Source organism: Mastacembelus armatus, chromosome 4 (genome assembly GCF_900324485.2).
Source record: "Mastacembelus armatus chromosome 4, fMasArm1.2, whole genome shotgun sequence".
Lineage (NCBI taxonomy): Eukaryota > Metazoa > Chordata > Actinopteri > Synbranchiformes > Mastacembelidae > Mastacembelus > Mastacembelus armatus.
Window position 1 is genome coordinate 19,079,604 of NC_046636.1, and position 13,815 is coordinate 19,093,418.

At 41.9% G+C, this 13,815-nt stretch overlaps 1 protein-coding gene across 1 annotated transcript; it reads left to right on the forward strand.

The window, feature by feature from the left end:
- Positions 1-776: 776 nt before the first annotated feature.
- Positions 777-8,772, forward strand: amotl2a (angiomotin like 2a). Its single transcript, XM_026305342.2, has 11 exons — positions 777-977; positions 1,640-2,428; positions 2,512-2,662; positions 3,198-3,342; positions 3,443-3,535; positions 4,906-5,201; positions 5,591-5,781; positions 5,868-5,969; positions 6,066-6,223; positions 6,532-6,711; positions 6,964-8,772. The coding sequence occupies exons 2-11, from the start codon at positions 1,722-1,724 to the stop codon at positions 7,047-7,049; spliced, it is 2,109 nt and encodes a 702-aa protein (XP_026161127.1). The 5' UTR covers positions 777-977; positions 1,640-1,721; the 3' UTR covers positions 7,050-8,772.
- Positions 8,773-13,815: the final 5,043 nt, after the last annotated feature.

Consider the following 13,815-nt stretch of genomic DNA (forward strand, 5'->3'; position numbering starts at 1 on the left):
TGATGTGGGTTATTATTTAAAATAGGTGATCAGTAGAAAGTTAATGGACAATTATTTGTTGAATCATTTAAAACTGTTTAGGACATGTCCAACAGTTTCAGTTTTCAGTTTCTCAGAATTTGCTGATTTTTGCTGTTTTATATCATGGTGGGCTGTAAATCTTTGTTTTTTGGGGACTTGGACAAAATAAAAGGTTGTAATATATCACACAGGGCTTGTGGGAATTTGAGTGAAACATTTTTCACAATTACACAATTTGAATAGAATAAAATAATCCTTAAAAATTCCAACCTTGGTAATTTGAGCACATTTTATGATGAAAGATTTAGACTATGCATGTGTGTATTGAGTGATACAGATTCCAGGGTTACATTTTGATGAAATCTGAACACTGAAATCTGTGGATGTTCTATTTCTTAATATTATATTCCCAAGCCATTTTAACGTTCATGACGAAGAGGTTGAAGCGCTTTGTTGCGTTTTACGGCCTTTATAATCTCCTGCATGCCCCTCAGCCTGTGAAGATTTCTCCTTTGACTTTGTAGGAGTTGTAGAGACTTCAAATTCCTAAAACCACACAACAAAAACAAGCTGTTTTACATGACACAAGCAGCCAGCTGAGACAGTGCTCCTGCTCTGAATCCAATTTTTTTTTTTTTTGCTCACCCCCCCCTCCCTTCACAGCCCTGACCCTCTCCACCTCCCCCTGCTGCATCTCCTCCTCCTCCTCCTCCCCTGTGCTCTGCTTTTGATCCCACAGGGACTTGGAGCCTTTACATTCCAGTCATTCCAGCCGAACAATCGGCCCTCAGTCATTTATTAGCGCAGCTCGCAGCTTCAGTCCGCTCAGTCTGCTGCATAGCCTGTCGGCGCGCACACGCGTACATGGAGGAACGGAGCTCTGGAAAGCTTGTTGAATTAAACGCAAAACACAGAGATTACGCCAAGAGTTTGGAGTGTGATGAGACTGTAATCTGGTAAGGTTTGCGTTTTGCTTTTCTAAATTTATCTCTCGACCGGATTCCTGATAACTAGATGTACCATTTATTTATTTATTTACTTATTCTTTTTGCGTGGCCCAGCACCCACTGTTGGATTAATAATGCGACTTTTCCAGTTTTGTTCTAAACTGAAGCTATGTTATTTATTTTTATTATTATTATTTTATTCACCGGTAATAGCATGGATATTATATCCAAAGTTTGGAATTAAACTGATTCGCAAACAGAGCTCTAATATCTCATTATATTAATTGATTAACTGTCCACTGGGAGTTTTTAGTGTAACGATCCGGGATTTGTCTGGTTGGAGCATGTGTTGGGCAATATATCATCATGATTCGTGTCTCATTGGGAAATCGGTATAGCTCGTTTGTTGTTGTGTGTGGGAGTATTACACTCGTGTCTGAATGGAGAAAGTGATGCTTTACAGTATGTGGGTAATAAAACTGTCAGGGCTTTTTTCCAGCAAAGGCTGATGCACTTAAAGCAAAAGCCACTGTGCAACAGAAAAGCCTGAACATTTTAATTGAGAGGAATTTTGGCTTATGGAGAACTAGAATGGGGATGGGGAATCCTGTTATAGCTCCTGATAACATATATGATGTGTAGGTCTGACTCAGATTTGTTCTTTCCTTCAGATTTGGAATTGGTGAAGTGCCCAAACCGCGACTTCCTGGTTATATTCGTTCTTTCGTTCTTGATCATTTGCCGCTGACTGAAATGAGAACCGCTGAAGACCCCTCTGGAACGGTCCTGCACCGTCTCATCCAGGAACAACTTCGCTATGGAAACCTGACAGACACTCGCACACTTCTGGCCATCCAGGAGCAGGCACTGCGTGGAGGCAGCAGCGGTGGGGGCACAGGCAGTCCTCGGTCCTCTCTGGAGAGCCTGACTCAGGAGGACACCCAGTACATCCAGATGTTAACGAGGCAGGAGCCTCAGGGCCAGGAGCACCAGGGGGAGTGTCTGCACTCTGAGACCCCCGTGTGGCATTTGTACCAGCTCCATGGAGAGGAGCTGCCCACTTATGAGGAGGCTAAAGCCCACTCCCAGTACCTGATCTCTCAGAAGGAGCAGGCAGAACAGAAAGGCCCCAGCATGGACATAATGGGGAGCTGCAGTGAGGGACAGTGGGATCTGAAGAGGGAGCACGCTCGCTCCCTCAGTGAGCGGCTCATGCAGCTTTCTCTGGAGAGGAATGGACCGAGAGGGTGTCTGGCTATGAGCTCTTCACACAGCTATCCACAGCTGTATAGTAATAAGGTCACAAAAACCACGGTACCTGACCAGCAAGGGGCCGAACAGTGTGCTGACCAGCGTGGTCCACCACCGGACTATCCTTTCTGTGCTATGCTCAGCCACTCACAGCAGCTAGGGCAGTACTACAGGGACCCCCCTCCCCCCTTCTACTCACAGCATCACAGGTAATCGCATCGCATCACAGCGTCAGACATTGCTTTCATTCAGTACTTGTTTGTGATGAATTCTTCATGTCTCTCCTCCGCAGGTATGTGTCTGCTCAGTCCCAGATGGCTCACAATAGCATCACCACAGCCTCTGGCAGTAACTCCGCTCAGACTGACGTGCTGATGCGGGAGAACGAGCGCCTGAGGGAGGAGCTGGAGGTCTACGCAGAGAAGGCCGCCAGGCTGCAGAAGGTGAGAGAAGAAATAGTGATGAGTGGAGCCGTTGGCTCATAGAGGGTGTGGAAACTGTAAGACAATGGTATTCTTGCCAGTACATGTCTGTGTGTCAGGCCATTTGGCAGGTATAGAAAAGGTGCATAGATTAACCTCAAAAAGTTTTTTTTTGTCATATTCATTTTCTGGTCTTTTTTTATTCTATTAATATGCTTTAAAAGTTGAGTGTTGAGTTTTCTCACAGTGCAAGCCTGTAGATTTCCTACGACACATCTTATCCCTTTTGTCTTTCAAAACAAGCTGGCATATTGCTGTGAAAAGAGCTAAAGGACATGGCACCTGGGACCCATAAGTGTTCACTGAGGAATGTTGATTCCACTCTTTTCAGTTGTGCATAGTGTGAAAAAGTCATTTCCTGTAGGCAGTGAAGAAGGAAAAGTGTGGCATGTTATAGATGAGTAGTTGAACTCCTTGATATTGACCACCACAGTCCTTGTAACGACTGCAGATGCCTCTCACAGAGACTGATGTTCTTCTCACATTTTCTTCCCAGTTGGAGTTGGAGATTCAAAGGATATCTGAAGCTTATGAGACCCTGATGAAAGGCTCTGCCAAGCGGGAAACTCTGGAGAAAACAATGCGGAATAAACTAGAGGCCGAGATTAAGAGGCTGCATGACTTCAACAGAGACCTGAGAGGTACGTGTTGATCCCGAACAGCTCGAATAACACGCAGCCTGCTTTTGATTGTAGCTCTGCATGTCTAACTGTTGTCTTTTGTTTGTTATCGTCTGTATAGAACAACTCGACACAGCTGTCAGACAACGAGCAGCCAAGGAAGCTGCATGTACAGATCAGAAGCAGCACGTCTTTGTTAAACTCTTGGAGCAAAGTAAGTTTGGGTTTGCATTAGTCTGCTTCTCATACCATGGTTCCTCACAGGGAAGAATAGGAAGACCAGGATTTGTTTTTTTGTTTTTTTTTTTATCTTATGTGACAAATCACACTGCCCTAGGAAGCACAGCAGCAGGAGCATAGCTGAGCAGGATTTAGTTTCATTTTTTAGTGATGTAGTGCGTTATAAAAGCTGTGCGGCTCTATCTCTAATGTTAAAAGTTACTCTTGGCATTTAGACACCAGCCATTTTTTTTATAGTTACACTAAATGTGGCCTGGGTTCCAGGAATTTTTTTTAAGGTATTTCAGGCTCTTCCACCATTAGGAATGCCTCCCACCTCCTCTGCCCAGCTTTGCATCACTGCTGACTTCCCTCCTCAAGGGGGGACTAATAGGTCTGGGACTCCAGGCCTAGCTCAGCATGACCCCTGGCTAGTTCGCTCTCCTTGTTTGGTCATTTCTTAACCTCCTAGTTTAACCATGATTGGCCAGTTGTGCATACTTTCCTCCTTTTTCTGTTCCATGCAGAGATGTTCTGTATAGTAAACCCAATTAACCTTTGCATAGGCATTTCTGATAGTAATTGTTAAGTTCCTCTTAAAACTTCTCAATTAGGCTGAGTTACATAACCTTACATCAGCTGTAGTCTTCCCTACTGCTGAGACAGGAGTTGCTCTTTCCAGGCATCAGATCTGCCAGATTATTTTTCCTAAAAACATAAATCTTGGAACAGCAGTAGAAAAAATGTAATATACAATAGTGGGAGTTTAGTTTATATACATATATTTTTTTTTTGCTACAGGGGCCACTTGAGTTATATTTTGAACTACTTGTTTACTTCATGTCCTTAGAGGCATTCCAGAGCTTTTCCCAGTACAAAGCTATGCCTGTGTGCGTAAGTGGATAAGAGGAAGTCTGCATTCCCTTCACAGGCATGTACTCATGTTGTGTAATCAACCCCCTTTTAAAGTGGAACAGCAAAAAAAATGGCTTTACCTATTAACTGTTGTAAATTGAAGCTAGTTTTAATGATAACAGGTATAGTTTATATTAATGATGATACCCCTTACTCAAAAACTGGTTGTAGCTTTGTGATTTAATTCTTTTATGGTCTGTTGTTTGTTGTCTTTATAACTGCATGTAAACGTCTTGTTGGGTCACATTCCATTCAATGTGTAATTTCCCTAGTGTAGCCACTTGGCTGACCCCATCAATTGTCCCCTAGTTGACTTGGTATACAGTACAGCCCTCTATAGCATTCCTTTAATCTAGGACCTCCAGCTCCTAAGATGTCCAGGTTCAGGTCACTGTTAAACTTGTTGCCACTGACCTGTGACTTTTTTTTTTTTCCTTCCCTGTATATCAGATGAGGAGCAGCAGCGGGAGCGTGAATGTCTTGAAAGGCAGATTCAGCATCTGCGCACCACTGGGGAGGAGTGCCAGCGGAGAAGGGAGCTGGTGGAGCAGACGCTGGCCTCTGCGCAGGCCCGCAACCGGCAGCTGGAAGAAGAACTGCAGAGGAAGAGAGCCTACGTAGAGAAAGTGGAGCGGCTGCAGAGTGCGCTGGCTCAGCTGCAGGCGGCGTGTGAGAAGAGGGAAGCACTCGAGCTACGGCTGCGCACGCGGCTTGAGCAGGAACTGAAAAGCCTGAGGGCTCAACAGGTGAGAAGAAGCAGCCATTCCATAGAAATCTGTCTTTTTTATCTGTGCAGCTTGTACAAAGAGTTTTCAAACTGGGAAATATGCTTATTTGCATTCTTGTCATGAGTTAAATGCAAAGATTTATATCCCTATAACATCTATATGTTAACTATGACGCTAGTGTTAGGAGTCCTTTAAATCACACTGGAAGCCAGGCTGGCTCTGCATATTTTGCTTATTTAATTCATACAAGCACCAAAGCATTATGCATGTAAGTTCATGCTTACAGTACAGATATCAAAGTGTTTTCAATCTTCTTAAATAACTCTTGGCAAGAAAGCAAAGTAGCACATTTGACGTTTTCGTTTCCCTGGAAGCTTGATGTTTACCACTGGTTTGTATTGTTTCAGTCACAGAACCAGGCAACTGACCCCACAGCTTCAGAACCGAGCTCTTCCACATTGCAGCAGCAGCTGAGGGAGAAAGAAGAGCACGTTCTGGCTTTGGAGGCTGACATTACCAAGTGGGAGCAAAAGTACCTGGAAGAGAGCGCCATGAGGCAGTTTGCAATGGATGCGGCTGCCACTGCTGCAGCACAGAGGTATGTTGATACAGATACAGCAAAGATAAAAACTGTAGTGAAGTTGTAGGATGAAGTATTTTAACAGTCTTCTATTTTCTTTTCAGAGATACAACCATAATCAATCATTCGCCTCGACAGTCGCCAAACAGCAGTTTTAATGAAGACTTGTCTTTGTCGAGCCATAGACATCAGGAGATGGAGAACAGGTACACGTCTTTCAGTGGCCCTGTTAAGGCCTTCTTAGATAGTTTATGCCTCTTCCTGCTGGGTTTGAGAACTCATGATGTATTCCATGTGTTCAGGATCCGTGCACTTCACGCACAGCTCCTGGAAAAGGACGCTATGATCAAAGTCCTCCAGCAGCGCTCCAAATGGGAACAGGGCAAGCTGGAGAGGGGGCAACGTCTGGCCAGGTCCGTCCCCTCCATTAATACTGTCACTGGCAGCACAAAGAGTAAAGGTGAGTTTTTGCTGTTATACTTTATGCTTCACTAAAGAATTTTTAATCTTTAATGACACATGCTATGAAACGACAACTGGCAGACTGGTCCATGCCGCCAGACAGAATGTACACTTCCTAAAAAAACGTAGGGAGCAGGAGACCCTCAAATAGACAACATGTTTTTAAACTGGAATGCATATCGTCTCTCATGCCAGAATAGTCCGATCCAGAATAGTCATGGGAAGAACTCTGTAGGGCAGATGTTGAAGAGAGTGTAAATGTGGATGCAAGCGTGCAAATAAGCAGCGTCCTTTCATTGTCTGTAGGAAAGAGCCTCTCAGATGACCAGACAGGTGCTGGAGCGCTGCAAACCCAGCCCTGTTCGGTGCCCAAGTGCCCAAGCCGAGACTCTAGCACCCAAAGTGACCAGGTCCCACAGGAGCCTGAGCTCACAGCAGAGCAAGGCAAACTGAAGACGTCTGAGGCGATCTCAGCAGCCACCACTGGTGGGTAATTTGTTTTGTTAAGCATCTGACACCCAGTGACCACCACACAAACTACTGTTCTTTCATTTGAAGTCAGACCCTTGATCGCTGTTTTAAAGTATTTATAGTATAACAGACTTATCTGGACAAAACAAAGATACAATATTAATACTGTAAGTTAACATTTTGCCTGTAAAACGCACCACTGCAGTTGTATTTGCTTTAGCGTTTCACCATTGTTTTTCTAATCTGCTAATTTTATCTTTGCTGTAGACACCTCAGAAGCACCTAAGGCACCACTCAAGACGTTTAATGGCATCAACACTTCAGGTGTGGAAATGGTTGAAATTCTCATTTGAGGGCTCACTAAAAGCTCAAATGACTGACATGGACAGAGACCTTTCACCAGGTGTTCCAAGGTGTTCAAAGCCTTTGCCGACGTCTGACCACAAGTAAAGAGAGGCCTGTCAACATGCAGAGTCCAGAATATGTCATGTTTTATTCAGGAGAGCTGAGCTTTCCTTCTACTGTATCTTCACAAGTCATGCTGACATTTGCCTCATGATTCACAAGTCTTCTAGGTACCTGGAGAGTACTCTCTATGATTATAGGAAGTGGGCTGCTGATTGTGCATGTTATGCTTTTAGTTGTGTATTGTATTTATATTTTGTAAATGCTGCTCGTATCATTATATGTTTGAGAGCTGACATAAATAAGGATTACTTGTCTTGCTCTGCCCTACTTAAATTATATGCAAACAATTTTTCTTGATTAAGTGTGCAAGCTGCATACATTTTGTTTTCAGTAGCATGTCTATTACCATGGGAAGCATCCTCTGTGGTTTCATGATCTGCTTGAGGATTATTCTGTTTAACAGAACTATTCAAACCTATATTAACAGTTGCTCCTCCCTTTAAAATGCATTTGGGTGTCTACTGACAGCTCAACATAGGATTTAGAAACTCCTCTTGAATGCAGAGCCTCCTGATTTCTCTCTTTAAAACGCCTGTGAGGATTAACAGTGTTTCACAGGAGTCGAATTTTCCAGGTCCTGGGTTAATGTTTGGAGCCTCAGATGGTGTTTTGCTACCCTCCACCGACACGCTGGAGCTAATCTTCTCACATTCCTCGCTGAGGGAATGCTCCCGTTAAAGAAAAAGGCTATCTAAAGTCTGACCCTCGCCCTTGTTAAAATGGCACGCATTCTCCACATGATTCCTTTTCCTGGGCTGGTTATTTCTTCTGAGCCGTGGTAGCTGGGTCTATCATGAGCATAGAAATGGTCAACTATAATTGGCCTGCATTTGCTACTCTATTTGTTGTCCCCATCACTGTGTTATATTCGGCTGTATTTTCTCCATTGCTCAAGTATCTCACATTTCTGAGTGGACTATATCTTCAGCATGGAGTCTCCTATTTATTTCTGTCTGCATAGCGTAGGATCACTGAATACTGCTGAATGTAGACTCCTGATTTTCAGGAGTGAGTTTTGTATTTAACTGGAATGTGCCATAATTCAGATTTGTCCTACTCTTTAGAGGGTAAAAGTTCAACATAATTGGATTTCTCAAGAAGCTAATATATTATCATCAAGTACTGTTAGTACTGGTGTTCATTTTTTGACGTAGGAGTCACAAACTCTTAACAATGTTATGAGCAGGGGTATTGGTTGAAGTACTTGTAAAAAAGCATGTGAATTCTCATATTGAACTGGCGTTCCCCTTCAACCTTTTTCAGCATATTTCCCATCACAATGCATTTGCTGGTCAATGCAGAGTGTCAGATTAAATTAATGCCCTTCACTATTTTTGGAATGTGTTTACATGAATGGCTATTTGAAGTGAGAGAAGTTAATATATTGTTTTTTTGTTTTTTTTTTTCATTTATATATGTATGCGTGTTATTTGTGCCAAAGATGTACTCTACTTTTAAGTTAAAACTGATGACAAATACAAAAGGTTCTGTCATGGTACCTTGCTTCAGCTATTTCACCCATTTTGATGTTGCTGTGAACTTTTGTAAAGGAAACATTTGTATGTATGTCTTAACATTTCACAATAATAGATTAAAATTCTTAATATATGTCCAATAAAAAATGTTGTCTTTTGATTCATTTGTATATCAGACCTCCTTTGGCCGGCAATTGACCAAGGATGTTGCGCCCTAAGAATTCATAGTGCTGCAACTGGAGCAGCGTCGGTGATGGCTGGTGAGACTGATGCTGGAGTGGCAGTCCCTGCTGTGCAAAGTACAGATGTGCCTTTTGTCTAGTTTGCTTCTATTTTTCCAGGTTCAGGATTTTCTCTTCGTTCTTCAGCTGTTTCTTGAACAAGCAGTAACATCAGCTGGGGTCTGTGTACCACTTCAAGTCCGTAGTTGTCGATGGTGATGACAGGTGGTGTGTCCACATCTTGGTCTAGCACATTGGTCTTCAAACTCATAGTCAGACCAAAGTTTTTGCAGGCTCGGGAGAATCTGTCCATAAGACACTTGTTCAGATCTTGTTCAGTGTGTGAGGTGACTTGCTGTGTCATCGGCAAAGAGCATGTCTCTGATGACGATCTCGCCTACTTTGGTTTTGGCTCTCAGTCTTGCGGTGTTGTAGAGTCTGCCGTCTGATCTCCTGTGCAGGTCCCTTTGGTAGAGGTCCCAAAAGCTTGTATTAGAAGCGGAGATGAAGAAGATGCCAAAGAGGGTCAGAGCAAGGTTGCAGCCTTGATTCACACCATTTTTGATGGCAAAGGGTTCAGACATACTGCCCTAATATTAAACGGTTGTGTTCATACCACCATGGAAGGATCTGATCACGCTGCGTATCTTCAGGGGGCATCCGATCTTCAGGAGGATGTTGAAGAGCCCATCCCAGCTAACTTGGTCGAAGGCCTGAGTTACATCTGATGTAGAGAGTTGTCTGTTGTTCCCTGCATTTCTCCTGCAGTTGGTGTAGTGAGAATATCTACTGAGCATCCCTCATGTCTTGTGGGGCACCACCTTCTCTCCAACAGTGGCAAAGGGTGTCATGCCTTGCTGAGTTCATCCAATGTTTGTTCAGCATCTAACTCCTCCATGATGGGCAAAGGTTCAATGGTGTTGAGTGCCGATGTGACAACAACGTTCTCTTTGACTCTGACTAATGTTCCAACCATCTCTCCATTTGCTTGCTTTTGTTGGCGATCACTTCCCTGTTGCTGGTTTTGAGGGGTGCTGTTTTGCTCTGAGTCGGTCATAGTGCTATCTTGATGCTCTCGTACATACCTCTGATGTTGCCTGTTTTTTAAAATATTTTTAAATAGTGGTTTAAAACAGAGAAATTGGTATTATTATTCTTATTATATTGTCCATTTATCCAAAGAAAGGAAGCTTTAAAGCCTACACTTATGTTTTATTTGTATTACAAGTGCACGTCTCTATGCAGTATTTACATGCAAACATTCCTATATTCACTGTAAATATTTATGCCTTCCTTGTTCCTTCTGAGCTAGAAGTGGCATTCCATAGATGCCACACATTTTCCTCCTGCTGCCCTTACGTGTTGTTGTCAAGTGTCATTTTTCTCAGTTGAGTTAAACTGCGGTAATAAATCACCCTATTTCAGCAAAGACATATTTAGTAAAGTGATGCATGTTTCATTGTTATTTTATACTCAGACAGGTCACATTTCATCCTGCCTCTAATGTCAATATATGTACATGACAAGAACCCCCCCCCCAAAAATTTTGGGGCTTCAGTAGGTGACAGGTTATGATCACATGACTCCAGGCTGTTCCAGGTTTCAACGACTTCACAGAGAAATATTCATTCCGTAGGGAAAATCTAGTGTCCTAAACTTGTCATCATCTTCCATGGATGAAGAAAAGTTTCCTCCAATGTATACGTATGCTTTCCAGATGCATATGGACTCTTGCAGGAATAACTAGGATTAATATTGGGAATATTGTATTTATCATCATGATTTTAACAGTTTGAACTGCAGATGGTTCTCACTGCACCAAAACATTGGTCACAGTGGATCAAGAACAGATGTCAGTGAAGTTAGCCTCAGATAATGAAGCTGTGTTATTGTTTAACATAGTCATGTGGAATATGTGTACTTCACATTCTGTCCTAGTATTTTTTTGGTAAGTTTTCCTTATCCATTTTGAGAGGTGTCATATTGTAAAGCCCCTGGAGACAAATTTATGATTTGTGATACTGGCATGTATAAATAAAATTTGGCTTGTATTAATTATGCCTGTATATTCATAGCCCTTTTAAAGTCCTAAACTATTAGTATCATAATGTGAGTACATCAATATTTCTCTCAGCAGTAGAGGGGACAATCGGTAACAAATCATCTGTATACTTTTGGAGCCATTTGAGCACATTTTTCACTAAAAGCCCATGTGAAATGCTGGAAAAAATAACTGTGGAACTCTGTTTTGCCTTAATTTCCATGGAGATTCCAAAACTTCCTGTATACAGCAGCCATGGAATGTACCCCCACCCCCTTAACTTTTCCCCATAAATAAGGGCACCGTCCTCTAATTTTAGGGCTGTTGCTGAGATGAAGTAAACCTCTCAGATAGCAGGTCACTTGCAACAATTTTTTAAGTCTGTGTCAATTACGACAGTGTGTGGTGGGTAAGCAAAAGGCATGAAGGTGTTGTGCTTGAGGTGTTGAGTGTGGCAGAGCACCAGCTAGAGCGCCACACCTGTTCTGTTTCTCTGCCACATCCACACCCACATCCCACCTATCATTCCTTAGAATTGCTTTATTATTGGACTTTAAATTGTCAGTTGGCCAGATACATAACTCCAGATTAATGACAATGTTGCTGTGTGTTTATGAATGTGTAAATACCTAAGTGTTAGCTAATAAGTTTTCCTTAGCAACTTCAAATTTACTTAGCAACTTCAAATGATAATAGTATATGTCAGGGTTGTGTTTACAGTTTGTTTTGCTATGCACAAGTGGCCAGATAGGCTGAGTGACACAACTTTACCATTGTTTGGCTATTGGCTATTCAGCAGAGCTCTAGACTTAGAACTTGTACTGGTGCCAAACCTAAGCCACAACAATGACGACTTCTAAACTTATTGTGGACTCGAGACCTGAAAGCAGAAAACAGACATAAATAAAATAAATACAGCAACACAGCTTTGACTATCTATAATGCCGGTGATGCCATTCATGGTGCTGAGCCCACAGGGAAATATCATTCTCCTCTTTGGTCTGCTTTAGCTCTGCAAAATATTTTTTAATGTCTTTCAGTTCATTTTTTTGGTTTTACTCTACACAGTTTTGTCATGTTGTATGATCTCTCACCAGCATCATTTTTATAGGGATAGAGAGTTTATTTTTTATGGAAAAGCTCTGATCTACTCACTATATCCTACTTGCTCAGCACCAAACAGCAGATATACAACGTTGTCTGGTGTCCAGCTGGAAATTAGCTATTGAAGTAAGTGGCGCTGCTAAATAGCCAGATATTTGCCTCAGGGGTTTGTGGAGACCAAAATGTCAGAAACACATTTCCAAAGCCAATTTTCTACATATCTGTTGAATGTATATATAGAAAGCTGGTAACCCACATCAATAGAGATAATATGTCTGTGATCTGTTTACAGCTTGTTGCAATTTGCTAATGAAGACTTATGGCCTAACTTGGAGCTTGCTCTCAACAACTTGACTTGAGACTTGCTTAGACAGACATTTTTGCTTGGCCTTGTCTTGAATTTATGCCTAAATGAGGCTCCATGTTCTCCATGGTGGTTTGGCTGGTTACAACCTAAGATTGCCAGTGGTTTCCAGTGAATCAACAGAGATGCACAATTCAGAAAGACTGATTCATTGTAGGGAATAAAATGAGTGAATGAGTCAAAATGTTGGTGTCTGATGGGCACATAAAAGTGCTAAAGAGGATGACCTCCAGGCTAAATGAAGACAATGGCATCTGAGTCAGTAGCAAAGATCAGACACAGTGCAGTGAATTGCAAGCTAGTTTTCTGTGAAAAGGTGGTTTCTCTGTCTACAGTGTCAATGAGTAATTAACAATGCACATGAATAAGTGTGGTAAGATATTATGTGAAATGGTAGAGTACATTAGTTAAAGGCTAGATAGAGCCCTAAAACTACAGCATGAGAGCCGTAGGCAGCATTTGTTCCCCAGCAAACACACATTAATAATTGGATGTCACACGAGTAATAACTTGCCTCATTCTGCGTATTTCATACTTACTTTTGAAAACATATTTACTTAGTGACATTTCTTCTACTTCTCAGCGAAACTAAATTCATCTGAAGCTGCAATTCCACCCTGATCATTTTTCCACCTAGTTAGCACTAACAATGGCAATAACAATCCTAAGAATGCTTGCATAAAAGTTTCACAAGATCCTGGTTATAGCAACATACCAACAGGTATTTGTGAGCAAGTGAGTGAACACAGCTGGGGGAATTTAGCGGTCATGCCTGAGCATGCAGAAATGGTTTATAGAACTTTTTATGACGCACTTGTATGTAAATGGTGTGCATTGTCACAGGTACGGCAAAAAGCAATTCTGTTTTCTGTTACTGTTTAAAGTTGTTATAACTTAACTAAAAAAAAATATCATAGCACATGGAAAAAAACAATTAGATGGAGGACAGGACAAAATAAAATTGTCAGTCTTTAATGTTACATGAAAATTGATTGTATGACACTTCTAAACCTGGATGGGCCCTTGGGCAAAGATATGTAAAAAGCCCACCAACCCTCCCAAGAAAAAGCTATTATTTGTTATTTGCTGTGTTATTTTGCATTGCCCTGTGGTCATTTTGCGTCGGTTGTTTCGTGTCTTCTACAGAACTGCCAACCCTGTTTTGTGGGCAGAGATCAGACACAGTGGGTGGGCAAACAATAAAATAATATAATGAATGCAAACAAAGTAAATCCAAGGCTAACATTTTTTAAAATGTGGAATATTTTACTCTGATTTACTGATTACTGATTATGACATCAACAATGACTGTAGGTGTAACAGTGAGCCAACATGTTGTTTATGTGTTTTACTACACCTGTGCTTTTTTTGGCTGCGATATGTCAAAATTACTTCCAGGAAAAAGGCCCATTAAAAAAATAATTCTCAGCATTTGTGGGCCTCTTC